The sequence below is a fragment of the Perna viridis genome, chromosome 1, assembly GCF_037379345.1.
Source record: "Perna viridis isolate PV_CMFRI_1.1 ecotype Kerala chromosome 1, ASM3737934v1, whole genome shotgun sequence".
NCBI classification, from domain to species: domain Eukaryota; kingdom Metazoa; phylum Mollusca; class Bivalvia; order Mytilida; family Mytilidae; genus Perna; species Perna viridis.
This window is the reverse complement of record NC_142445.1, coordinates 1,983,517-2,010,893: the sequence shown is the minus strand read 5'-3', so window position 1 is coordinate 2,010,893 and position 27,377 is coordinate 1,983,517. Positions and strand designations below refer to the sequence as shown.

At 32.0% G+C, this 27,377-nt stretch overlaps 3 protein-coding genes across 20 annotated transcripts in view; 2 read left to right on the top strand and 1 right to left on the bottom strand.

The window, feature by feature from the left end:
- Positions 1–1,587, top strand: part of LOC148626816 (uncharacterized) — a 60,134-nt gene extending 58,547 nt beyond the window's left edge. For all 18 annotated transcript variants that reach the window (XM_088542605.1, XM_088543222.1, XM_088542694.1 and 15 more), the window contains one exon: positions 349–1,587. In XM_088542605.1, the coding sequence (XP_088398731.1) occupies positions 349–467 (119 nt within the window). In that variant the 3' untranslated portion in view covers positions 468–1,587. The remainder of the gene's footprint in view (positions 1–348) is intronic.
- Positions 1,588–5,527: 3,940 nt separating this feature from the next.
- LOC148626815 (ras-related protein Rab-29-like) lies at positions 5,528–17,396 on the bottom strand. Its single transcript, XM_088543840.1, has 6 exons — positions 17,270–17,396; positions 16,656–16,876; positions 16,250–16,321; positions 14,496–14,677; positions 13,163–13,284; positions 5,528–6,618 (listed from the first exon to the last, which is right to left on the bottom strand). Exons 2-6 carry the CDS (start codon positions 16,771–16,773, stop codon positions 6,474–6,476), a joined length of 639 nt encoding a protein of 212 aa, XP_088399966.1. The 5' UTR covers positions 16,774–16,876; positions 17,270–17,396; the 3' UTR covers positions 5,528–6,473.
- A 2,179-nt stretch (positions 17,397–19,575) lies between these two features.
- On the top strand, positions 19,576–27,286 carry LOC148626814 (transmembrane protein 115-like). Its single transcript, XM_088542490.1, has 3 exons — positions 19,576–20,322; positions 23,100–23,273; positions 25,355–27,286. The coding sequence occupies exons 1-3, from the start codon at positions 19,622–19,624 to the stop codon at positions 25,527–25,529; spliced, it is 1,050 nt and encodes a 349-aa protein (XP_088398616.1). The 5' UTR covers positions 19,576–19,621; the 3' UTR covers positions 25,530–27,286.
- Positions 27,287–27,377: the final 91 nt, after the last annotated feature.

Below are 27,377 nucleotides of genomic sequence, written 5' to 3'. Positions count from 1 at the left end.
TGCTCATTTCTTTCAATTTCCTTAAGGTGTTAATGCTTGAAACATGTGCCTTCAAATTTTCATCTAATGTTCTAGAGTGACCTTTTAAAAAGCTACAGAGAAAACTAACTTGATGAGTAACATTGAGAAGGGGGTAGTTCTCAGGGAATGTTAGGAGCAACACTGAGAAATGGTAGGTCTCTATTGTAAACATATATATTCATGAAAATAAATCACTATTAACCCAAACCATGATAAATAAAATTGATTACCACTAATACATTTGTATGTTTATTTGGCCAATCTACTACTAATTATTTGTATTTTTATTCTTCCCTAATAGAAATGTTTGTTTTCCTTTCATTATAGCTCCACATGACAATATACAGCCAGTGATGCGAACCCACGACGACAGCTTTATGAACTCTTCCTATGCCAAATCAAGTGCTGAATATTTAGAATTGTTAAAACGTAAATACTGTGTGTAGCAGTGCCATCCCATACCAATGTGTTCTGTATAGTCAATGATATTATACTCATCATAAGCCATATTGTATAACATTTCCATTTCATTGACAAATAGGGTTGTAACTAACTTTATCACTTGTAGTCTGAGATCAAACCACTCTCTGAAAATCTTGGAATAATTTTCTAATGCATTACAATTAACAAATTTAAACATCATTTTGGAAATTGAAATGGTTGTGTTGTATTGTAGAGGAAAAAATATAGTTACCCATAATTCTAAGGTTATATTTATTCTTACTATTATTGTTTTGTTGTAATGATATTATTTTTTTTTAACTGTTATTTTCAAGATATGCACAATTTTAGTTTGTTTTATTTTAAGAAAAAATTAGACAGATTTTATTTTAAAGACAGGATTTATTGTGCAATACATAAATGATTTTCACTTTTAAATACTGTTTGGCTGCCAATATAAATCTCAGGCCTAATGAAGTCTCTTAATATTAAAAAAGAAAACTACCATCCATGTAATGCCAGAGCTTGTATTGTGAAGTATTCTCATGAAAGGGAGGCAATCTAGAAAACCAAACCAGGAAAAATATTTCATTGTGAAAGTGTTGTGTGAAACTTTATGAAATAGTCATGGTAATGTATGTATGTATGTATGTACATGTATATGTGTGAATCTAAGTCATCATATGCTCAGTATTTACTGCATATTAATTAACCGTCCTAGAAAAGATTATATCCGTCCACTTATATACGTAGGAGTGAAACTTAAATGACATCTTCTGTTTTATAATATTATAAATGTATAGCAGAGGTATGAAAAGTATGAGGTTCAATGGACACCCTCTGCATTTCGAATATTCTTTCATTTTCGCGTAATGATAATAAATAAATCAGAAAGAGTATTGAAGAAAAGTAACCTGGTTTTCATGTATAACACAGAAGAAGTTTTCTAAGTTGGTTGTTAGTTATAGCCAGTTATAACTGCAATATTTCTCATATCAAAGTTTCACTGTTTATTGTTTTCACATTTTATACATTTTTATTTATTCACATTTTACTTGTTAATCATTTTGTACAACTTTATACCAAAAAAGTTATTTTAATAAAAAAAAATACATATCAAGCAAAGAGTGGTTTACTTTCATTATATTGCATCATTTTTATATATATACATATATATATGACATAATTCGTGGAGGGGGTAGATTTGTACTCATTTTAACATGGGTTTGGCATTTATATACTCATTAAATAATCGAATATATATGCTGTTAAAATGAGTACAAATCTACCCCCAGAAGGAATTATTTCTTTTCTATGACAAATACAGTAATTTTTGTGACATAAATTTCCCTAGGCGTAGCCAAAATAACAGCTGTTCTGTTTAACCTCCCCGTATGGAAGTTGGATTAAATTTGTATATTTGTGCCATCGTATGTGTTTAATGTGTGTATTTATATTATTGCTTTCAATTAGATAACCTCTCAGCCATTAAATCATCGCGTAAACATTTTTAAATGAGTGTTTTGTCTCGAAGCAACAGCGAAAGAAAAGAGACAGTGCGCAGGTACCGAAGGTGGGGTGATACCGACCTATACTGTTTGATGATATGAAGACATCATATTAGAATGTGGAATTACCTTCTTAACTGAAATATTTAGTAATCAGACAAATAGTAATCAAGTGCTGTTGACACACTGTAATGCCCAAAAGAGGAACATATGATAAACATGTCTTGCTTGATGTATATGTTCAAAACTTTAATTTGATAATAACATGATTTTTATTGGCTGGCTAGCATATGACAATATATATTTTGTGAAAATGTGATGTTAATCATTTGAGAATCACATGTAAACTGAAACTTCTGATAGTCATAACATGCACAATGATATAATAGTAAATATTACGCTGCAAGACCTGCAATGCCTATGTGTGGCATTCATGGTTGTCTAGAAGGTGTCTTCCTCAAATGCCAACATTTTATATGTTACCTATTCCTCGGAATGCCAACAAAAAGATTTCAATAGATGTTTAAATAATGACAATGGGTGTTTTTTTTATAACTATTCAAATGATTTTATGAGTATTTAACAATAAAAAATACAAGTGAACTTGATAAAACAGCAACATTTTTGAATTTTTTTATGAGATAAAGAAGTAGATTTTGGGTTAAAATCATTATGAAATTTAAATAAATAAAATTTAAAAAATCTTATAAATTTTTAACAAAAATATTTTTTGAATGGCAAGGTTAATTAGCAAATTATATATTAGAAATATTAAAGTATAGTGAAATACTATTATAATTAATTTAAAACAAATGATATCATTATAAATATTTTTATTGAAATGAAATTTTATGTGAAATTTACGATAGACCAATTCATTAAACTTTAAAGATAATAAGATATAATGAAGGAAATTCGATCATTTCCAATAAGCTGGAAACTGGGTGAGCATGAGTATGAGCACAGTATGAAAATACATCTTCCACAACTCTACAAAGTTTCAAGAAAATCATTGAAATAGGGTAACCAGAATTCTGATGAGTTGCGAACAGAACAAACACCCAAACAATACATTATATTATGAACCACTTACAATAACAAAGGATAAACAAGGATATAATATTATGACCAGAAAAATATCTTGAATAACTCGAGTTAAATGCTATTGATAAATCCTTGAATAACTGAACGAAATAAAACATAGCTTTTTAACACGAAACACAAAGTTTTAAGAAATCCCATCAAGTATTATGAGAGGATATTGCAGCATACACAACTGTATAAATATTAAAAAAAAAACATTTAAGTCCAGAGAGTCTATTGTAGAATTTTACACACTGGAATTCCTGATGATTTACAAGTGAACGTTGAGATGCAATACTTTAAGAAGTTACATTCCAAGAGATTCCAATTGTTCAAGCAGTAACAACAAAATATAATTTGCCAACAACTAGATTTAACTACCTGTAATTTATCTATCTGTTTAATTAGTATCACTGTTTAGATATGCATGCACTTTTGTTGTGATAACTACTTGCAGCTTTTGCTCAAATGCCAACAAACTTTTACCTGTAAATTGTCGGTAGATCACAAGTTGGCATTTGAGGAATAAACCATTTAGAAAAGCAGTGTTTATAAGTCCCCTACAGTCAACTTTTGGTTTGCACTCTGTCCATCCATCAATCAGTTTGGCTAATCAGTTTCCCCATTTTTTAGCTCACCTGGCCAAAGGCCAAGTGAGCTTATGCCATCACTTAGCATCCATCGTCACTGTTGTCGTCATTGTGGACAAATTTTAAACAAATCTTCTACTCTGAAACTACCAGACTTACAGGTTTTAAACTTGACATGATTGTTCCTTAGGGTGTTCTGCACAAAATGACCGTTGGGATTGTTGATCCATGAAAAAACATGGCCACTGTTACTAAAAATAGAACATAGGGGTCAGATAGCAGTTTTTTGCAAATAACTCAAAAACCGTTGCCTTTAGCAAATTTCTGGCACGGGTAAGTTTGTTCAGCATTATGAGATGGACCTTTGCCAAAATTTTCGAAATGATTGGTCAACTGATGTAGGAGTTGCGGCCCCTAAAACAGTTTTTTTTTGTATTTTCGCATGTGTAACTTTGAAAATCTTCTCAAAATCCATTGCACAGAATTCAATGAAAGTTGGCATATATGTTCCTTAGGGTATCCCACACAAATTGACCTTTGAGATTGTTGATTCATGAAAAAACATGGCCGCCATTACTAAAAATAGAACATTGGGGTCAGATGGCAGTTTTTTGCAAATAACTCAAAAACCGTTGCCTTTACCAAATTTCTGGCAAGGGTAAAATTGTTAAGCATCATGAGAAGGACCTATGACGAAATTTTCAAAACCATTCATTAACTAATGTAGGAGTTATGACCCCCTGAAACAGTTTTTTTGTTGTTTTTTTTCACATTTACAACTTTGAAAATCTTCTTTTCTAAAACCATTTAAGATCATTGAATGAAAATAAGCATAATAGTTCTTTAGTGTATTGTGCTCAAAATGACTGTTGTGATTTTTAATCCGTGAATAGATATGGCTGCCTATACTAAAATTTGAACTTAGCGGTCATAAGATTGCCTTTAGCAAATTTCTGGTTCAGGTCATGAAAATGCTATGAAAAGCATTTCCTGCATTTGAGCCTCTAGTTTTATCATGGTTGCAGATATACAGTTGAAATTTGGTATATTGTTTAACCATAAAAAGTTATAGATCAAGTACAAATTTTGTTCTGGTCCATTGATTATTTTCTGAGTTATAGCCCTTGGACTTACAAAATTCATGTAATTACTCAGTTTCCACACTTTTTTTCGTCATGCTTGCAAATAAATCAATGATATTTCATGCATTGCTTAACCATAACAAGGCACAGATCACTTTCCAATTTTCTTCCAGTCCATTGATTTTTTGATTGAGTTATGGCCCTTGGACCTAGAAAATTCCATGTTTGTAGATGTACATTAACTATTTGATACATTCTTAACCACAACAAGTAATAGATCAAATTCTAATTGTTTTCTGGTCAGTTGGGTTGTTTTTTTTTACTTTGCTGAGCTATGGCCCTTAGACTTACAAAATTCCATGATTACAGTTATACATTAAATATTGGATACATTCTTTACTACAACAAGTTACAGATCAAATTGATTTCTGGTCAGTTGGGTTTTTTTTTGTTTTTTTTTTTTTGCTGAGTTATGACGCTTGCACTTATAAAATTTGTGCAGACTCAGTTTATTACACTTTTCTTGTTAACAAATAAACAAATAATACACAACGTTTGCATTCTGTTCACTTCAACATGACTTTCTTTCAGTAGAGAACTTTGTATTGCCATGCTCTGGGAATGTTTGTTGTAGCTGAATCAGGCAGTATTTGATCCTGCAATGGTTATAATCTATGCTAACAACAAATTTCCATGAATTATGTGAACTTTAAACAGTCATAAAAAAATGATAAAGTACTCCATAACATGGGGTCCTAACTGCCTTCCTCCTTCTCACTTTTCTTCACACAAAAAAATAGTATTTCAGTGAGGTAATCATTTTAATCATAATCATTTGTTAGTATCAAAAATAGACACAAATTAATTCAATCTTTTACAAAAACGTATAAAAATTAAATCACATAGAATTCAATATGAGTTTTATTTGATAACATGCTACTTCTTTATGAAATACTGACAGGACGACACTTTAATCAATTTGATTGGTTCCACAACTTAACTTGAACAACACTATCACTGAAGGCAGTGATATACATGATTAAAACAAAAATTAGATTTTCCTATGTTTTCACAATTCAGTACATGTTACAACATGTAAGTAGGACCTTCCTTTATCACAAACATTATACATATCTTACTAGGTCCATACATTTTGTAATGATGTTTACAAAGTAAAAACAACATGTGTTTCAATGGGACTCAACCGATGCTCATTTAAAAATAAAATTTAAAAAAAATAATTTATGCATGGAATGTACCATAACCAATTTGAAACTATGAAAATTATTAACATTTTGATAGATAAACATTGCACACAAAATGTAATATTATGCTGTAGAACTGTAGTAAAGCTGGTGACTTTTGAAAAATTGAAAGAAAAAAAGTATCATTCCTTTATTCCTATTTCACTAAAATATTATGAACTTAATAAAAGTGTGCTCAAATTTTAACATCTGTCGATAACTGAAATCATGTTCCACATATTATTCTGACTAAAGAACATGAAGTCTAGAAAAGGATAATGTTACTAAAAATAAAGACACCTTTACAATCAATATAACATAAAACACTAAAACTTATTCACTTGTTCATATAGCTGATACTGAGCTAAAGGTTAGAGGTTAGAGGTTAAATATCAGTAGGTAATAAACTTTCGTTAGAATGCACCCTTGGGAAGAAATTATATGAATATTTCTAAAATTTAACATAGTAAAAAATACAGAATGAACATCAATCAACAACTGCTGTTAACAACTACATTTACTCTCAGTGTCTAGTGATAAACTCTGTTGTTTCAGATGGATAGCTTCAGGACTGGAGGCTGCCTGTCTCATTGACTCAGAAAATCCTTCCATTTCTGTATGTTTTATCATCATCTCTTCCATTAAAAATCTAGTAAAAAATTGAAATTAATTTACAACACATTCATAGTAGGAGGAGAAAAATGTAGCAAAATGCTACTCTATTTTAAAAATCATCAAATTCTCCCCATACTCAGTTAAAATCCTGACTTAAAAACATTATACATCGTTTTTCCAAAAAAAGATGGTACACCTAGATACAAATATATAGTTCTTGGTAGAGATTTCACATACTTTGTAAGAAATAATTCCAAATCATCTTCCAAATATACAGAGGAAGATGTTTGCAAAATGCTGGAATTTTTAATTGACAACATATTTGTCCAGTGTGGTGGATGTGTTTTTCAATAAATGGTCGGAATTTCAATGGGAACAAATTGTGCTCCCTTACTTGCTGACCTATTCCTTCACTCTTATGAGGCTGACTTTATAGCTGATTTGATCCGAAAGAAAGAATATCGTTTGGCTAGATCCTTTAATCTCAGTTTCCGCTATATGGATGATGTATTATCTTTAAAAGTAATCAAGGGAACCAAGGTTATAGCAGTAATCAAAAGAATGTAATCCAGGGACAAAGACCAGACATGGAAAACAGACACACACAACAAAGAACATAAAGTAACTAAAATCATACATAAGACACATTATAGGTTTTGATATGGTATGTATTGGATTAAAAACTATAATAAAACAGCTTTGCTGAACACAGCATGATTTGATTGCAGCCAGTTTAACTCACATGGGGCAAGTGCAGACACTATTAGTTTTTGACACATAAACATAGGAACTTACAATTTGTTTGTTTGTTCTGGACACAATATTGCACAATATTTTGTTCTAGACACAATATTGCGCAATATTTTGAAATGCAATTTAAGAACGAAGTGCTTTCATGGATCACTTTGAACCTCATTATCTCAAAAACAAAAAATGATTGAGTAAAGCAAAGCTTACATCTTAAAGATCATGTAAAGGCACAGATTTTCATAAGGAATCAAAAAAAAAAAGATATCAGAATCCCCAAGAAATTAAAAAGCATGGCCTTTCATAACTCAAAAAGTTAGAGATATCTAAAATCTGATATGAATATGCAGGAATGGATTTTCATGGAGATTCTAATAAAAACAAATTTCAAAATTGCATCAAAATTTTAAAAAAAAAAGGCCATGTGAGATATTGTCATCACTTGGCGTCTTTGTAGTCTGTCGTTTATTAACAAATTTTCAAAACTCTTCTGAACCCCTGCAGGTCCGGGTGTCTAAAGAATAGGCCTGCAGCAGCGCTAAGCTTGTCGTAAAAGGTGACTAAATAGTGCTCAGAAACCTAGCCAGAGGCTAGGCGCTCTGCCCAAAGAGCAACTGGGATGTGTGCCCCAGGTGGTGGAATGGGGGTATCCCTGGTGTGTTACACGCTGGGGATGTCGGGCTATAATACGGAAAACCTGACCGCAAACCATAGTGATGCACCGTGTTGGGAAAGATGCCACATTCCTCCCACGTTAAAGAACCCTTCTGCGGTATTCGATAGGAGTAGGAACCTTTGCGGAGAGGAGGCTAAATTGCCTGACCCTACCTACCCCCTTTTTCTAGTGGCAACCAAAATTTGTCAACCCTACTGTCCTTGTGTCCCATCCCTTGTTTCATTTCATCATCATTCATGTTCATTTTATCATTCTTTTCATGTTCATCGCCTGAATATAGCTGAAATATTGCTGCTCGGGCATTAAATCCCAACAATCAATCAATCAATCTCCTCTGACGCCACTTGACCAATTAGAACCAAACTTGGAATGAATGTTTCTTGGGATAACCTGCATAGAACTGATATGGGGATTTTTGACTTGTCAAAAACATGGCTACTGTTACTGAAAATAGAATATAAGGGTCAGACAGAAGTTTGTCCCATATATCTCCAAATCCGTTAGGTTTAACAAAATCTGACTATGGTAAAAGTGTTCAGAATGATGAGATCTTTATGTAGACAATTTTTTGTGTAAATTCATTATGCCATGTTAAAGTTATTGCCCTTTCTGATGTTTTTTTTTTTTTTTTTTTTGGGGGGGGGGGCTATTTTTAATGTTTTTAATTTAAAAAATCTTCTCCTCTGAAACTACTTGACCAATTTGAACCAAACTTGATATGAATATTCCTGGGGGTATTCTGCATAGAACTGAAGGAGGGATTTTTGATCAGTCGAACAACATGGTCCCCATTACTAAAAATAGACCATAGTGGTCAAATGCAATTCAAGTAGTTTAGGTCTAGAATCTGGCAGGGAGTAAAACTGTTCAGCAAAATGAGTTGGACCTATGCCAAAATATTCTAAAAGATCCATTGTGGAATGAATGAGTTACAGTTCCTAAAATTTCCTAAAAATTAAATTCCAGAATTTTTGTACTTCCAGCTTTTGAAAATCTTCTTCTCCAAAAGTACTGGATGGATTGTAACAAAACTAGGCATGAATGTCCCTTACAATATCCTGAACAATCTAGTTGTGGAGATGTTTTATCAGGCAAAAACCATGGCCAATGTTAATAAAAATATACCAAATGGGTCAAATGGAAGATTTTTGGAAATGGCACATAAACAAATGGGTTGAGCTGAATTCTGCCAAGATAAAATTGATCAGCATGGTGAGGCTGACCTATGCCAAAATTTTCATAAAGATCTGTTGACCGATGTCAGAGTTCTTGCCCTTGAAAAGAGGGAAATGACTATGATAGATTTATTTTATATTATTAAAACTGGGTAGATAACTAAGATGCATTCTACTGATTAAATGATTCTTGTCACAATAGTAGGCTCAAGAGTCTAGCTTAAGAAAGCTCAAGACTATTTTTGACCAGTTGAACATTTCAGACTCTCTAGAGCCTTTAGTTTTTATTTTTGCATGGTCCCTTATCATTCCAAAACCGTACAAGATATCTGAAATCTGATTGATCATGCAGACAGGGATTTTCATGAAGTATCTAATTCAGACATTTTAAAATCAGTACAGAAATAAAAAGTTGAATTTTTTAAGGTGAAACCCCACTCTAGCCTGCTATAGACTGACAATGCTAACTGCTGTTCAAATTCAGTTGAGTATTCTTCAAATAGAATTTAAGAAACAAATAAATTTAAAAAGAATTGTCAAAATTGAATGAGAAGTAAACCTTCTACATAAATTTTAAATAAACATCTATTTTACTCCATATGACCCCTTTTGCAAAACAGTAGGGGCCAGACGCCCCATTTTAAAAATCAAGCTTTAATTTCTTTAGCAGTAAGTAATACTATATTATATCACAATTTCATGACTGGGATCACTACAACTAAAGTCATGGCATACAAACAAAAAAATTAACAACGACAATAACAACATTAGGTCTTATAAAAATCAATGCTATTCAATTTACTTGAAAGAGTGTCTATTTTTCTGGTATCACTGTTGAAATATTGGCCAAAAGCTGAAAATTATCAGTTTAGATAGAAAAAGGTTAATGTTCTTTATTGAGTCATTTAATTTTTTTGACATTAATGAAGATTGATTTATATGCTTCTTTAAACTACTCAGAACAGGGAATTATTGGAATCTGGAATTATTTTGGATTCCAGAAAATAATTTTAAAAAATATTTATAAAACTAACCCCAACTAAAGGGGTTACTCATGCCATCATGACTAAGGGGAGTTAGTTTTCCTTGCCTTTTGTTATCCAACTAACCTTGTGCCTTAGCCATGCTGGCATAACTAACCCCATTAGTAAAGATTACTTTACAAATTATTTTTTGTCATTTTCTAAATTCAAAAATAAAATCAAATTCAAATAAGTTAGTTACACAACTTCATTTGAAAAACAAAAGTTTACTGAGACATGTAACATTTCCTGGGGAGGGCCTCAGATTTTAATGCAGACCAGTACAAATATTTTCACCTGATTTCCAAGCCAGATTTTTTTTTAATGCAAGAATTCAATTACAAAAAAAATCAGTTTGAAAATTTACTTCTTCCCACGAGCAAAATATTGGTCAAAATATGTTTTTCACTCCTAATGCTGGCCACTTTTCAAAGAAAAACCAAAGCCAGAAATTATCTGTAAAATCCTAAGCCCCTTTCTGGAAATCAAATCATGTGCCTAATGAAATATCAACCATAAAAAGTTAACAATGCGGTTCTTTAAGTTGAAAAACTGGAAGAAAAATAAGCAAATTATACTCAGTTATAACAAGGATTTATATACATATTTAACTCCTTGGTTATAATAAATGTTTTGGTCTCTTTTTGCCCTTAATTAAAAAATATTCTTAGACTTGAGTTATAACCTTGAAAATTAATACCAATCTTCTTCATATGGAAAGAAACCTAGTTTTTAATTGCCATACAGTTCAACTACAAAGGCTCTAGTTACATGACCTAGAAGAAACCAACAACAAGGCCAAGGAGATTCACAATGCCAGTGAAAAAAAGATAAGAGTTCTAAAATCCTAGTATTAGAGAGATAACATAATATATAAAATATTTATTCATTCAAACACATTTACAATATATGGTTATGACACAATACATAAATCCAAACAAACAAGAAAATAACCATATTGAAAAACTCAATCACTACCTCAGTATTAAATGGTACAATATCCTACTATACAACATTAGGATAATCTCATCCTGTTATTACAAACATAAAGTTACTGTCACCATTCTGACACATCAAACATGAGAGTATTATGGAAATATTTGTGGTAAGAATTTTTTATCTACAAAAGTAACTCATCCAATATCCTAAAAAACTTTTTTGTTAAACCCAAAATTCTGAGATTCCCAGTCAAAAATGGATATCTAAATATACTGCATACCATTCCACAAGTTGTCATGAGTGTAAAGACCTGTTGAATAACACTTTGAATAATAATGGTATAAATGTTCAACATATGTTTTTCCAATTCAATTTTTTTTACCAGTAAGTAAAATTATTTACATTTTATGTATTTATTATTGTTTTTCCTTTTTCCATTAATCTTTTCCAATAACAGAAACCAAGTCAAAAGGTTTAAACCACATTCATCTGATAATACATTAAACAGAGTTCTAACAGTTATAGAAAATAAAATACCGTCAAAGCACTCCCACAAACTTTAGTCACGATCCCAAGATCTCAGACGTTCAGATGTCAATGGTGTTATCAACTTTCCCAACCATTTTATTTATTCATTTTTCTACTATAGTTATCAAATCACTAATTGGTTAAAAATTAGATGCATTTAAGTAATTCTCCTTCTTAGAATCAGGCAAAATGTGTATAAGGTGTAGCATATGAAGAAAAAAAATGAAGAAATTTCATTGCATTACTCATGTATTTATAAATCATACCTATCAAAGTGTTTGTAAAATTAGCCTTTTTATGATATTAATAGGTCAAATTTAGTTGAAATGCACAATGAAAAAAGTGGCAGGAAATTTTTCCCACTCTTTCACTCTTTACTAACAATCTATCTACTGGTACATCACAGATGTTTCAGGATATTTTTAAACAGATTTTGGGTTGTTTTCTAGATATATTGATTTTTTGTTTTATTTGAGGCAAAAAAGACCGAACTGAAAAAAAAATTATGTGCCACCCATTGCCTGATACTTACACAAAATGGTAATTTAGCAAAAGCACTTTAAGAAAATTCAAGGAATAAACAGAGCCATGTATAGGTGTCATTATTCTTCATTATTATACCTCCCACAAACAAAGTTTTGGGGGTATATAGGAATCACCCAGTCTGCCTGTCCAGCTGTCCACATTTCTTGTAAGTGCAACTCCTCCTAAACTGCTCAAGGGATTTTGATGAAATTTTATAGGAAGGTTGGACATCATATGTATATGAACATGAAAGAATACAGTTACTATCTGGGGACTCTACAGGGAGATAATCCAACTAAAGGATTTTACATGTTAAAACTTAATAAGTGCACTCCTCCTTAACCGTCCAAGGGATTCTGGTGAAATTTTAATGGAAGTTTTGGTATCATTTGTAGATGTGCATGAAGGAATATAGTTACTGTTGGATGACTTCAAAGAAAGATAATTGAACTTACTGGTTATATATTTTGATTCATTTGAAGTAGGGGTATTCCTTTGTGAGAAAAAAACAGTATTTCTAGTTTTTTTTAGTTATCAAATCACTAATGGGTCATACTTAATGCATTCCAACTTATAAGAAACTTGTAGAGTTACTCAGCAACTAATAAAAGGGGTTCCAGGCACAAAAATCAACTAAATTTTCCAACATTCAGACCCTCCTTATCACTACAAAAATTACTTCTCTAAAATGTTATACGATTGACAGAACCTTGATAATAAATACCATGAATGTGTTTACCATCTATACATGAAACTGAATATTATTATTATTCAACACAGGGAAAAAAGAAGAGCAGTCATAATATCATTAAACTTTATTGATCAAATTTTACAGAAACAAAACAAGACGACAACAGGGAATACAACTTGCAATAAATAAACCTTTGCAAGTTGAATGTTCATACTAAACACACTTGCCAGTATTCAATGAGGGTTCAATTATTCTAGATAGACAACATATCTCACCTCATGGGTTCCTCTATCATGATTCCCTCCTTGACAGATATTTCTGTCCATCCAACAAAGTCGTGCTCCTTACACATGTCTTCTATCTCTGATTGTTCTACCTCTCTATGGCTGAGATCACACTGTTTAAAATAATCATTTAATCAATACCATGCATTAGCATCCTCAAGTTTTAAGGCTTTATCTCCAAAATTCAATAAGCTCTAACTTCTATGCTTATAACTTTTAATTTATTTACCAACTTATTATAAATATGTATAGAAATATTCATCCTTTATTGACCAAACATTTGTACAAGAGGTCATTTTGACAACAAAACTTATAGAGCCATGTGTTACAAGTGTAAAAACTTAATTACACCATTACTAACAGGGCCATCATGGACTTGATGGTCTCAATGTTATCATAGACAAAAAGAAATGTTGATGATAAGGAATGATCTTGTTTAACATAGAATAGTCTTTGTAGACATTTCTTTCTTCATCTGACTTGTAAAGATTTTTTTGGCTGAGAAGTGTTATTACAGGTTTATACTAGTTTTTTTTCACAAGGGCTTGAGTTCATGAGTTAGATCCATAAAATGACCAAGAATTTTCCTTAAATGCTGTTTTAAAGATTATTTTACATTTTACTATCCATGGCCATAAATAATGTATGGCCATTGATAGCTGAAGGTAAAACAATCTTTAAAACAGCATTTTAGTAAATGTTTTGCCATTTCATTGATCATGGACTCAAGTCCCTGTTTTTTTTTTCCTATCACTAGTGAACTAGAAGTCTTAATAAATATCAAACACAATGTGATATACCGGTATGCATGACAAAAAATAACAAAATTATATTTCTCAATCAGAAACAGATATACTGATCCCATAATTAGTCAGTCAGTAGTTGTACTTTTGAGATAAAAATTATTTAGTCTGTATATGAAATTGGTACTTTGCAAGAGTTATCATTCTTGATTTGGTTGAATTTAGAGGAAGATGAATCCAAAGTACAGAAAGGACTGCAGTAAAATTATGGCGTATGTTGACTGAAAAGGCAATGGTTGTTCAGTGTACAACCTCTTCAATTGGAAATGTTGGAATTATATATAAATTGGTACTTAAATCTTGGTTTAGTCACATTTATGGTTGAGCTGGCATAACACCTATAAGAACTGAATATATAGTATAGTTTTAAAAAAAAATGTTTTGTTACATTCTAAAAATCATAAAGTCTCAGTAAAATTATGAACTTTCAGATTATATAAATATCAATATGGTAGTCCTCAAATTTTGCTTAAGAACTATGGGGATACTAAACACCTCCTCTCATCCTATCAAAATCTTACCTTGTTAGCTAGTAATAAACAAGGAACTGGTGTGCCATCTGTCAGAGAACATTTGGAATCGAGATCTTTTTTCCAGTTGACAACATTCTGGAAGGTTGATCGTTGAGTCAGATCAAACATTATAACACAGGCATGAGCATCCTTGTAATATACTCTTGTCATTGAGGTAAATCTTTCTTGTCCTATATAATAACAAGTAACTATCAACACTTTAGTCATTCAATTAGTGGTTTTACTCAAATTCAATATTTCAGTTGACTTGATCTCAAACATGGTAGTTGTCTTGCAGGCTGAAACTGTACACCATTCCACCTGAGTTCACTCTTGTTTTTTCTGTCAACTATGTACTGTGCATTTTTCTGTGTGTACATTTTTTGTTGTTTTTATGCTGTATGCTTAGCACTTTTGTGTGTTACCCTTTTGGTGTACCAGATGTATTTTGTGTGTTTTTGTTTTGGTGGTCCAGATGTATTTTGTGTGTTTTTGTTTGGGTGGTCCAGATGTATGTTGTGTGTTTTTGTTTTGGTGTTCCAGATGTACATTGTGTGTTTTTGTTTTGGTGTTTCAGATGTATTTTGTGTGTTTTTTGTTGTGTTCCAGATGTATGTTGTGTGTTTTTGTATTGGTGTTCCTGATGATTTGTGTGTTACTCTCTTTGGTGTTCCTCATGTATTTTGTGTTTTTTTTCATTTTGGTGTTCCTCATGTATTTTGTGTGTTTTTGTCTTGGAGTTCCAGATGATTTGTGTGTTTTTGTTGGGTGGACCAGAAGTATTTTCTGGGTTTTTTTTTTCATTTTTGGTGTTCATGATGTATTTCATGTGTCAATATTTTGGTGTTCCAGATGTTTTTTGTGTGTTTTTGTTTGTGTGGTCCAGATGTATTTTGTGTTTTTTTTTTTTTTTTCATTTTGGTGTTTCTGATGTATTTTGGGTGTCTTTGTTTTTGTGTTCCAGATGTTTGGGTGTTTTTTGTCTTGGTGTTCTAGATGGTTTTTTTCGTGTTTTTGTTTGGGAGGTCCAGTTGTTTTTTTTGTGTGTGTTTTTGTTTGGGTGTTCCAGATGTATTTTGTGTTTTTTTCATTTCGATGTTCCAGATGTTTTCGTGTGTTTATGTTTTGGTATTGCCAACTATAAGCTATTTGTGAAATGTTACATGTTATATGTCATGTACACTGAAATGTACATATTTACCATGTATACTAACAAACTGTTTTGTTGGTGCTTTATTCTAACACTCAGTATCTATGACTTACAATCACATAAGGATATGTAATTCTATCTTATACTGATATCTTATATTAATATAATTAGTATTTATAGAGTAACAAAAAACTCATTATCTCATAAGAACATGACATATTAAAGAGGAGTTTTAAGGACATATTTTTCAATATTCTAAGGGTAGGTTTCAGACCTGTCAAATCTCAAGTATTTTGAGGCTGATTTTGCGGCATTTTCTTTTGATCTATTGTTTTTTGCTTTTGATCTTTCAAATTTTTGCCAAATCTCATGCCTTTGCAGCTTAAAAGCTTGGCAGTTCTGAGGTCTTTTTATTTATATAAAATTTTCTTATTTCAATGCACAATTTTCATGTAACATAACACACACAGCCAATGGCCCAAAGCTTTCCTCATCACTGCCCCTACATCAAAGAGATAGTTATGTTTTGTGAATCCTGAAACAATGCAAGAATTGTTGACAAATCTTTTTGTATTATTATCACTTACATTGTAAGACCAATAGTATGACATACCTGCTATATCCCACATCTGTAGTTTAATCATCTGGTTTTCTGTCCATTTTACTACTTTCAAAGCAAAATCCACTGAAATCAAAACAGAATAAATTCTAATGGATCATTATTTGTATGAGTTTTAAATTCAAAATATAGCTACCAGATCAGAATAACATTTTTTCTTGTATTACCCGTATTGTTTTAATTTTATTTTCAAAAGAAGATAACTGGGTTTTCTGTAGAGTTTTGCTTTTAATGGATTTATGCATCTCAAAACTGATAAAGCCCGTAATGTTACCAATTACTGGATTTTAAACATTAGAACTATTTTAAATAATACACACCAAGTTAAATAAATGCTTCATGTAAATGTATATATAAGTGGTCACAATAAGCATGTTGAAATAGAAATGTTGGCACAAACCTCCAATGGTCATTTTATAATCTCTCCTAAATGAATCATTCACATATCTTTGAATAAATGAAGTTTTTCCCACAGTTGGGTCACCAATGATGATAATTTTAAATAAAAGTTCTGTCATTCTCCAAATATAACTCCAGCTATAACTTTTTATAGTAGTCAAAACTCACTGATACTTTAGCATCATTTTGGTGGGCATTAATAATATAATATAATTGTAACACCTAAAAAGAGATCATAAATGAAGTTATAAAGTTTTCACTTTTCATAAATATTTTGCAATAAACAATTGTATAGTAGTGCAAGTATTTATACCAATATTACCAATTTATGACTACATATGGACATTTGTTATCACTATAATGTGAAAACTCTTGTATCTCTCATTTAAAGCCACTAACCCTAGGAACCTCTGTTGTGATCTACGGGTGATAAAGCAAAATAATCCAGAGCTGATAAATTTATTGATAAAGCCTTATTCTAATAAAAATATTAAGATATGTCACAAACCGGAGATGTTTAATTTTTCTTTTGCTTGTTTGTTTTCGTTTGTTTGTTTGTTTGTTTTTTCATCTTAGAAAATACATGAAGGAACAGTGCCGTAAGTTATTACTCACAAATGAACTAAAAGAATATCACCACATCATATGCTATCACAAAGTTTTTACAGGAAAATCCATGAAAAAGATCTGGTGATTTATTCAACTTTCACTTTACAATCACATGACAGTCTTGAATAAGACACGTGACAATGAAAAAAAGAAAGTTAGCAAACAGGTTGCATTCGAAAAACTGTGAATAATAATCAACGTACTATTATTCGTGTCTGCATTGTAAAACCAAGACATCAAAATTAGTGTTGCTGTTTCTGTGAATCTTACATTTTAAAATCAAACGTGTCAGAATTATTTAATGGTGTACAACTATTAATATAATTAAATCGACAGGTCTTTACACAAGTAATTTTAACAAGGCACTTGTGTAACAAGGGAGATTTCCTCCACATGAAAAATCAATCAAGTGGAAAGAGCCCAGATAAGTCGTGCAACATTGAAGTGGTCTAAAAGTGTAAACGTTTAAGTGCCTGTAAGAATCAAGCAATGGATGAAACATTGTATGAAAAAAACATCATTTTGATAGTGTAATTTGACTATTTGCACCATCAGAATCAAGGAAAACAGACAAGATTTTCCATATCATGCTGGATCATTGAGTTACAATATCATTGAAATGCTCTGAAAATGAACATTTCAAGGGCAGATAACTCTGTCAAAAACATCATTTTTCTAAGATTCTGTTGAAAAATTTCTGAGCAAAGCCAGTGTTGCAGAGATCAAATAATGGTCAAATAGAGAAATCATCCTCGAGTGATATTTTATTGTCAGAGCGGTGGAGTTTTCACATGCATGTTCTGATTTTTTCCCATTTTGCCTGATTCTTACAAACACTTACACGTAATTTGTTTTCATTAAAAAAATCCATCCTATGGCAAGCCAAAGTGGACAAAAATGAGTATTTTCTAATATTAAAAAATGATTTTTTAATATTATAAATTCATTTTCTAATATTACAAATTAGATTTCTTATATCACAAAACACATTTTTAATATTAAAAAAATCCCTTTTTAATATTAAAAATTCAAGTGAATTTATAATAATAAAAAACGATTTTTTAATATTAAAAATTGATTTTCTAATATTAAAAAATGCATTTGTTGTATTCAATTAATATTTTTGTAATATTAAAAATGTGACTGAATATTGCAATGTGATTTTCTAATATTACAAATTCATTTTCTAATAATACAAATTCAATTTGTAATAATAGAAAATGTATGATGTTTTGTAATATTACTAAATCAGGAATTTTTAATATTAGAAAATGAAATTTTAATATTACAAAATGAATTTCTAATATAAAAAAATCTTTTCTAATATTAAAAAAAAGGATTTTGTAATATTAAAAATTCATTTTCTAATATTACAAAATATTGATTTTTGTCCACTTTGGCTTGCCATACAATTCCGCCAAAGTATTATTTTTACGATTGTAGTTATTCAAAACGCGGACATCAAAGAGTAATCAAGGGAACCAAGGTTATAGCGGTAATAAAAAGAATATAATCCAGGGATAAAGACCAGGCTTGGAAAACAGACACACACAACAAAGAACATAAAGTAACTAAAATCATACATACAAAGTAACAAAAGTAAATGAGCAACTCGGACTCCACTAAAAACTGGGAGCATGGACCAGGTGCACTGGTAGGGTAAGCGTCCCCTGCTTTTCTAGAAACACCCGCCGAGTTGCTCATAAAAAGTCAAGTCCGGGGTAGACAAACGAGGAAAGGTAAACTATGGCCCGTTGAATAAATCAGTTTCATGATGCTAATGGATACATCATAACGATCCACGAGTTCATGATGACGACCATAAAACTTCTGTTGTGATGACTTCAATCTTGTAGCACCATAACCCTGTTCCAGAAGCCTATTTGTTAGAGTTCTAGCGCGATACAAAAAGTCTGCGTAGTTTGGGCAAGCTCTGGCATAACGTATGAGTTGTGATATGAACACTCCATACGCAGGAGCCGAAGGGATGTTGCCACAGATGAAAGGAAAGTTGACAATTTTGAATGAAAAGTCATCATGTTTGTCGTAAAGTTTGGTCAATAGTTTTCCTTTACCATCGATTTCTAAGTGTAGGTCAAGATATGAGGCTGACTTCACAGTGTCTGTAGTATCCTTTATCTCAAGTTCTTTTGGGTAGATGCAATGTATCAAATCCCCGAAATTAGGATTGTTTAAAGATAATACGTCATCTATATAGCGGAAACTAAGACTGAAGGATCTAGCCAAACGATATTCTTTCTTTCTGATCAAATCAGCTATAAGAAGCCGGACATCTGGATCGTGTTTCATTTCTAAAATCGAACGCAACTGAGTTGACATGTAACAACTTCCGTCAACATGGCGGGGACGATCAAGAAAAATTTACCGTTCTTAAAAGAACAAGTTACAATGACATTAGGAAATAGTAGCGTGGTTGTTAAGGGTGTAACAGTTGCTGTTACTTTAGGATATTTTTTGTCGTTTGCAACGACAGCAATCCCGTATCTGGCCGTCACTCCAGGATATGTTATGCCTCCCAATTTTCGTGTGTGGACTTTCATTACTCATCCCTTTATCGAAATGCATATTTGGGACGTGTTGATAGACGTTTCTGTATTAATTCTGTGTGGAAAATTGTTAGAACCTCTATGGGGTGCAATGGATATGCTGATATTCTTTGTCATCATTAACACTGGAGTTGCCATAGGAACTGCTTTTGTATACATTGCATTTTATCTTGTCACCAAAAATGAAGAATATTTATTTGAAACCTACATCTATGGACTAGCTGGCTATATTGCTGGGTTTTCTGTTGCTGTTAAACAAGCAATGCCAGATCATGTTTTGGCAACTTCACCATTTGGAAAGTTAAGAAATACACACATTCCATTACTATTATTGTTTATATCAATAACCTTGCGATTAATTGGACTGCTAGATGGACCATACCCATTTATGTTTGGTTTTGGAATCTTAGTTAGTTGGGTCTATTTACGATTTTACCAGAAACACAGCAATGGCAACCGAGGGGATATGGCTGACAATTTTGGATTTGCTAGGTACATTTATGTAGCTGTACATAAAAATTTTAATTTCGTCCTGAGGAATAACCATGCAGTACTACATTGTTGTAACAAAGAGTAATCAAGGGAACCAATATTCTAGCGGAAATCAAAAGAATGTACATAATAATCCATGGACAAAGACAAGACATTGAAAACAGACACACACATCAAAGAACATAAAATAACCAAAGTAATACATACAAAGTAACAAAAGTAAATGAGCAACTAGGACTCCACTAAAAACTGGGAGCATGGACCAGGTACACTGGTAGCATCCTGTGTTTTTGTAGAAACACCCGCCAAGTTGCTCATGAAAAGTCAAGACCAGGGCAGACAAAAGAGGAAAGGAAAACTATGACACATTGAACAAATCAGTTTTCATGGTGCAGATGGATACACCATAATGATCAATAAGTTCATGATGCGACCATAAAACTTGTGTAGTGATGATTTCAATCTTGTAGCAAAATAACCCTGTTCCAGAAGCCTAATTGTAAGAAGTGTAGCACAATACAAATAGTCTGTGTAGTTTAGGCATAACATGTGTTGGGATATGAAAATTCCATATGCAGGTGCTGAAGGGATGTTGCCACAGATGAAAGGAAAGTTGACAATACAGAATGAAAAGTCACCACGTTTGTCTTATAGTTTGGTCAATAGTTATCCTACCTTTGTCTTTTGGAGACTAACAAAATGACCAAAATTGAAAGGCTAAATTACCAGAACTTACTTATAACCTTGCTATATTGGTTAAACATGTAAGCTTCTCACCTTTGTGCAGGTCCGGGTGTTAAAAGAATAGGCCTGCAGCAGCACTAAACTTGTTGTAAAAGGCAACTAAATAGTGCTCAGAACCCTAGCCAGGGGCTAGGGCGTTCTGCCCACAGAGCAACTGGGTTGTGTGCCCTAGGTGGTGGAGTGGGGTACCCCTGGTATGTTATATGCTGGGGTTGTCAGGCTATAATACGGAAAACCTGACCGCAAACCATAGTGGTGCACCGGGTTGGGAAAGATGCCACATTCCTTGCATGTTAAAAAATCCTACTGTGGTATTCTTCCGGAGTAGGAACCATACGGCTCCGCCACAGGAGACTAAATTACCCGACTTTACCCACCTCTCCCTATTTACAGTGTCAATCAAAATTTGTCGACCCCATTATCCTTGTGTCCCATCCCATTTTTCATTTCATCATCATATCACGTTCATTTTATCATCCACTTCATGTTCATCGCCTGAATATGGCTGAAATATTGCTGCTCGGGGGTTAAACCCCAACAAACAAACAAAACAGTTACAAGTCCTACTATGTCATTTTTTAGGCAACCTACTGACCCTATGGGTATTTTTGTAGAGAAGGTAACCATTAAAAAAAAAGATCATTTTCATAGCCTTAGTCATTTTACACTAATTTAGAGAATTTCAATGAAAAAAATTTTTTAAAAACTTATATGTATGTACCATAAAACTTCTGTAGTGATGATTTCAATCTTGTAGCAAAATAACCCTGTTCCAGAAGCCTAATTGTAAGAAGTGTAGCACGATACAAATAGTCTGTGTAGTTTAGGCATAACATGTGTTGGGATATGAAAATTCCATATGCAGGTGCTGAAGGGATGTTGCCACAGATGAAAGGAAAGTTGACAATACAGAATGAAAAGTCACCACGTTTGTCTTATAGTTTGGTCAATAGTTATCCTACCTTTGTCTTCTGGAGACTAACAAAATGACCAAAATTGAAAGGCTAAATTACCAGAACTTACTTATAACCTTGCTATATTGGTTAAACATGTAAGCTTCTCACCTTTTTCCTATTTTGTTAATACAGTAAATACGGCCTGTGACTTTCTTTTTATTTACTCTTTATAATACCTGTGCAATCAATAAGACTTATACATGTACAGAATGTACTTCAGGCCATAAGTAGCCCCGTGCAGGTCCGGGTGTTAAAAGAATAGGCCTGCAGCAGCACTAAACTTGTCGTAAAAGGCAACTAAATAGTGCTCAGAACCCTAGCCAGGCGCTAGGGCGTTCTGCCACAGAGCAACTGGGTTGTGTGCCCTAGGTGGTGGAGTGGGGTACCCCTGGTATGTTATATGCTGGGGTTGTCAGGCTATAATACGGAAAACCTGACCGCAAACCATAGTGGTGCACCGGGTTGGGAAAGATGCCACATTCCTTGCATGTTAAAAAATCCTACTGTGTTTTCTTCCGGAGTAGGAACCATACGGCTCCGCCTCAGGAGACTAAATTACCCGACTTTACCCACCTCTCCCTATTTACAGTGTCAATCAAAATTTGTCGACCCCATTATCCTTGTGTCCCATCCCATTTTTCATTTCATCATCATATCACGTTCATTTTATCATCCACTTCATGTTCATCACCTGAATATAGCTGAAATATTGCTGCTCGGGGGTTAAACCCCAACAAACAAACAAAACAGTTACAAGTCCTACTATGTCATTTTTTAGGCAACCTACTGACCCTATGGGTATTTTTGTAGAGAAGGTAACCATTAAAAAAAAAGATCATTTTCATAGCCTTAGTCATTTTACACTAATTTAGAGAATTTCAATGAAAAAAATTTTTTAAAAACTTACATGTATGTACCAGTAGACCTTAGTAGCCTACGTAGGGAAATGATATGTTCCCGTACATTTATACAAATGTATGTTTGTATTTTTAAGATTGTTGATAATTTAATGATACAATATGTAAAGTAGAATTAGTATTTTTGTAGATCTATTAAACTATTTATTTTCTATTTCAGTTTCTTCCCAAGTCAGCTTCAACCAATTGTATCAATTATTGCCAACACAATATTTTATGCTCTGGTGAAAATAAAAGTATGTAAGAAGCCACAGAGGAAATATGATGTTAGTTCTCCATCAACTATTACTATTACACTCCCTGGAACAGATCCACAAGATGCTGAAAGAAGAAGGTACTATTTACTGTTGTTTTACAGGGCTCAAGCTACTTGAGAAAAACAGGGAGAAGTGACTTCTCTTTCAGAGAGACACTAGGGAGAAGTGAATGCATACACACATCATTTACTAATGCTTTTTAAAATTATATGTGTTATATGTTACGTACATGAACATAATATAAGCAAGCATTTTCATATATTTATTTTCTTTTATTGAGGTAAATGTTATGTAAGTAACTAAATGTTTTGGACAAAATGAAATCAGCCTCCTGACTGAATTGACTGTATCATATATTCATGAAATTGAATTTCTAATCTATACTTTTACCCCTTACCAAATATATTACAGCAAAATAAAGATATGATTGAGCAAAGCAAGCTTCTTGCAATGCATTGTCCTATTATTTTGTCTTTTTAGCAGCACTGGAATAGAAAATTTTCAGGCTTTGACATTCCGTTGGAATTTTCGTTTTGTTCTGTTTTTGTTTTCATAACCCCATTTTATCCACAATGATTTCTTGTTCAAAATATGCAGTCTCTTGATATAAGTTGATGAAGACTATCAATAGTCATGTTAAAAATTTATTACTGACAAAATCGAAACTGAAACTTTATTGATACTATTGTAGTGGTCGGTACAAACTGGTCTCAAGCTTCAGAAATGTTTCGTCGAAATGGAGAATTTACTGTCCTGTTTTGAAACGTGAAGATCAAAAGAAACGCATCGGGTTTTCTAACAATTTATCGAGATAAATTTAACCCAAGTCCTAAGAACCCACATGACAAATTTGCACGTTTCATAACGAAATGTGAACAGTAAAACATGAATTATCGTAAGCTGAAGTGAAGAATGTTCATTCCATATCCTGTCTTAAACGTTTGAAACAAAAAGCTGATTAAAATACTTGCTTGTAACCGATAATTCAATAGATTTTTAAATCTGCAATTTATTTTTACAATTTGTTTTCTCGAAAGGGCGCCATTTTTTTTTTGAATTGTTATCAAAAACTTTTACAGCTACATGTTTTATCTAGATATACTTGTTCCAATGTACATGTGGCTACATGTTTTATCTAGACATGCTTGTTTCAATTTACATAGGGAGGAGTCAATACAAGAATTGAATTTATGTTGTTGTGAGCATACTATCATTATTAAACAGTGATATTGTTTGCCTTAAATTACCTCCAAAATAATGCAGTTCTCATAGATGAAAGTTTCCTAACTTGGCCAAAAAATTCCAGCTATTTCCTAATTGGAGTCAATGGCAGTTTGTGCTCAAAATTACACAGAATTTCCCACTTTAAAAAGTACGACATATAATTTCCAGTTAAAAAATGGATGAGATAGTTTTAAAAAAGGCCAGTAATATCACTGTTTGAATGACATCAAAGTAATGATTAAAGGGAAATTCTTTAGACATACATGTACACGTAACACATGGGAGGGTTTTTTCTATTATTACATGTAGCTACGCCCTCAGTCAGCGTAATCATATTTTACAAACATTATTATGCTTAGTAATAATTGTATGAAATATTTAAGTAAATAACCCAATGAAAGTACTTATATTCGTTGGAACCAGTTATCAAAATTTTCTTGGGTCATTGAGTTGCGATTTAACTTATCCATTCTTATGTGTTGATATTACCAGTAAAATGAAGAAAAACTTCTACAGGAGAGTGTTTTTCATTGGCAACATTTAATTTTTTCTTTGTTTTTTTTGTTTTTGTTTTTGTTTTTTTTTTTTTTTGCCCAATATTTATGATAAGTGGTACGAAAAAGAAAATGTCAGGCAGTAAAGACAAACAAAAAATGTCTTAAAATTTTGGTGTTTGTGGTGTGTCAATTATTGTGGTTTCCCTTGGTTGATTTATCCATGAGTTCAGTTAAGAAAGAGTAGTATAAGACAGAAATGTTCACCTGTATAAAGGATACATCACATCGAGCCTCAACCTCAGCATTCTATAAAATCAACCTCTATGTAAGAAAAGGCTGATATGTACATAAAATGTCAATTGTATTAAAATCAGATTTAGGAAAAATACTTTTACTTGTTGAAGATAAGTTTTTGATATGTTATATATTTTTTTCAGACAACTTGCATTGAAAGCTTTAAATGAAAGACTTAATAAGGCAGAGAATCAGTCAAATTGGCCTTCATTAGTAGATGAAGAGACTAAAAGTGAAAGTACAGAGAAGAAGGAAGTAAAAAAGGAGGAAGTAAAACTACCCGTACCTGAGTTTAAAGAAAGTACTTCAGAGGGTTGATAATGATCGATATAAGAATAGGGAAAGTTGAAATAAATTATCGATTGCATTAGAATCTTTCTGTTTCTATTGGTGTGTGGATATTGGAGGAGATATAAGGGCATGAGCCCCATAAATTACAATGCCATACAATATTAACTATTGTGTTGTGTAACCCAATCATGGCTTGCAATATATTCATGAAGATAGTACTGTGTGTAGTTTTCATTACTGAAGTGAATAAAATGTGCTAAGTTTGCTTTGTTTATGAAATGTAAGGTTTAAGGTTTGTTGCTACAAGAAATTTTTATGAATCAGATGAGGGATGACTACAATTAGAAGTTCTTCAGATATCACTCTGATGAAAAATACATTTAAGAAGTATTGTTAAGTGTTAAATTTCAATATTTTCAAAAATATGTTAGTTAGATATATGATGAACTTGAAGAAATAGAGCCGAAAACATTAAAGGATGTTACTTTTATATGAAGATTGATTTAATCACTGCAGCTGTTCTTGTTGATACATGAATTGTCAGTGCTTTGTTCAAAATGTCACTTATACACGTTAAATTATTTACTGTACTTTTTTAATTCACAGTAATCTAGGGTATAAAATACAAAAGTAATATGGGGAATTTTCTCTTACTTATTGACTACCTTTGTTGAAGCAAAAATTTAAAGAAAAACAACTTAAATGTTTTACACAGAAAAAAATGCAACATGTTATCAATTGTTTTAAAACATGTAAAGGACAGATATGGAAACATATATTTAGTGCCTATATAATCACACACAGACAAATGTTTTTTTTTCAAAATTATATGAAATTCATACTTTTTTCAAACATGGAGTCATATGAAAGACCTATATTGAGGATAATTAGTTATTTTTATTTAACTGTTTTTCATGAATTAGTAATGTTAATCCTAAACTATGTTTTTTTATGGGGGTCCTAAATATATGAAAAATGCATAAGAATAGTTTTTCAGGTATTTCCGAAACATTTGAACAGCATGCATGTAGGTAGCAATTTTTCTGGTGTAAAAGTGGGTTCTCTTAGATTTATGTTTTATCATTTTATGTAAATACTTGTGTATATGTGGGAATAATTCATTGGTTATGTAAAATCAATTCTTCTATGTATGTAAACATTGTTGGTTTCTATATACATATACTGGTATGATTCATGAAAGGTATGAAAGTGGAATAATTGTCAGTGATCTCATTTCCTGATTGTGGTACATCATTTGCATAATCTCAGTTGTCATTATAAGAAGTACAAACATACATATTAATGTAAGGTCATCAAACTAATGTAGGTAATGAACTCTTTATTTTTAGTGTAAGAGAAAAGTTTGTTTCTGACTTCAGTTCATATACTTTGATAGGGAACAATTCTGTATACTATGTATGTTGAAATCCTTAAATATATTGAAACCTGTGCTTTTTCTGCTTTAAAGTGGAAATTTGATTTTTCAAATCAATGTTTTGCTGTTACATGTACAATTCTTTACCTATGATTTTTCCAATTTCCACTTTATGGTTTGTTGACCTCATAAAATTCAGCTTTTTAATAACTACAAAAATCTTACAGGGTAAAGAGAGATCATACTTAGTACCATTTTCTTCTGTCTTTCTTCATTATCTTTTAACTTTATGTACTAATTTATATGTAATATGTTGACTAAGAGTGAGATTGCTTGTTATCATTATTGTTACCTTTTGTTAAAGGTCATGAGCTTTTACTTATGGAATAATAAAATATGAATTTTGTTACGTGTTGCTTTGTTTTTAGATATATAAAGCTGTATGATATTATATTTTATTCAGTTGTGTCTAGGAGATTTCCAGATGATTAACTTGACAA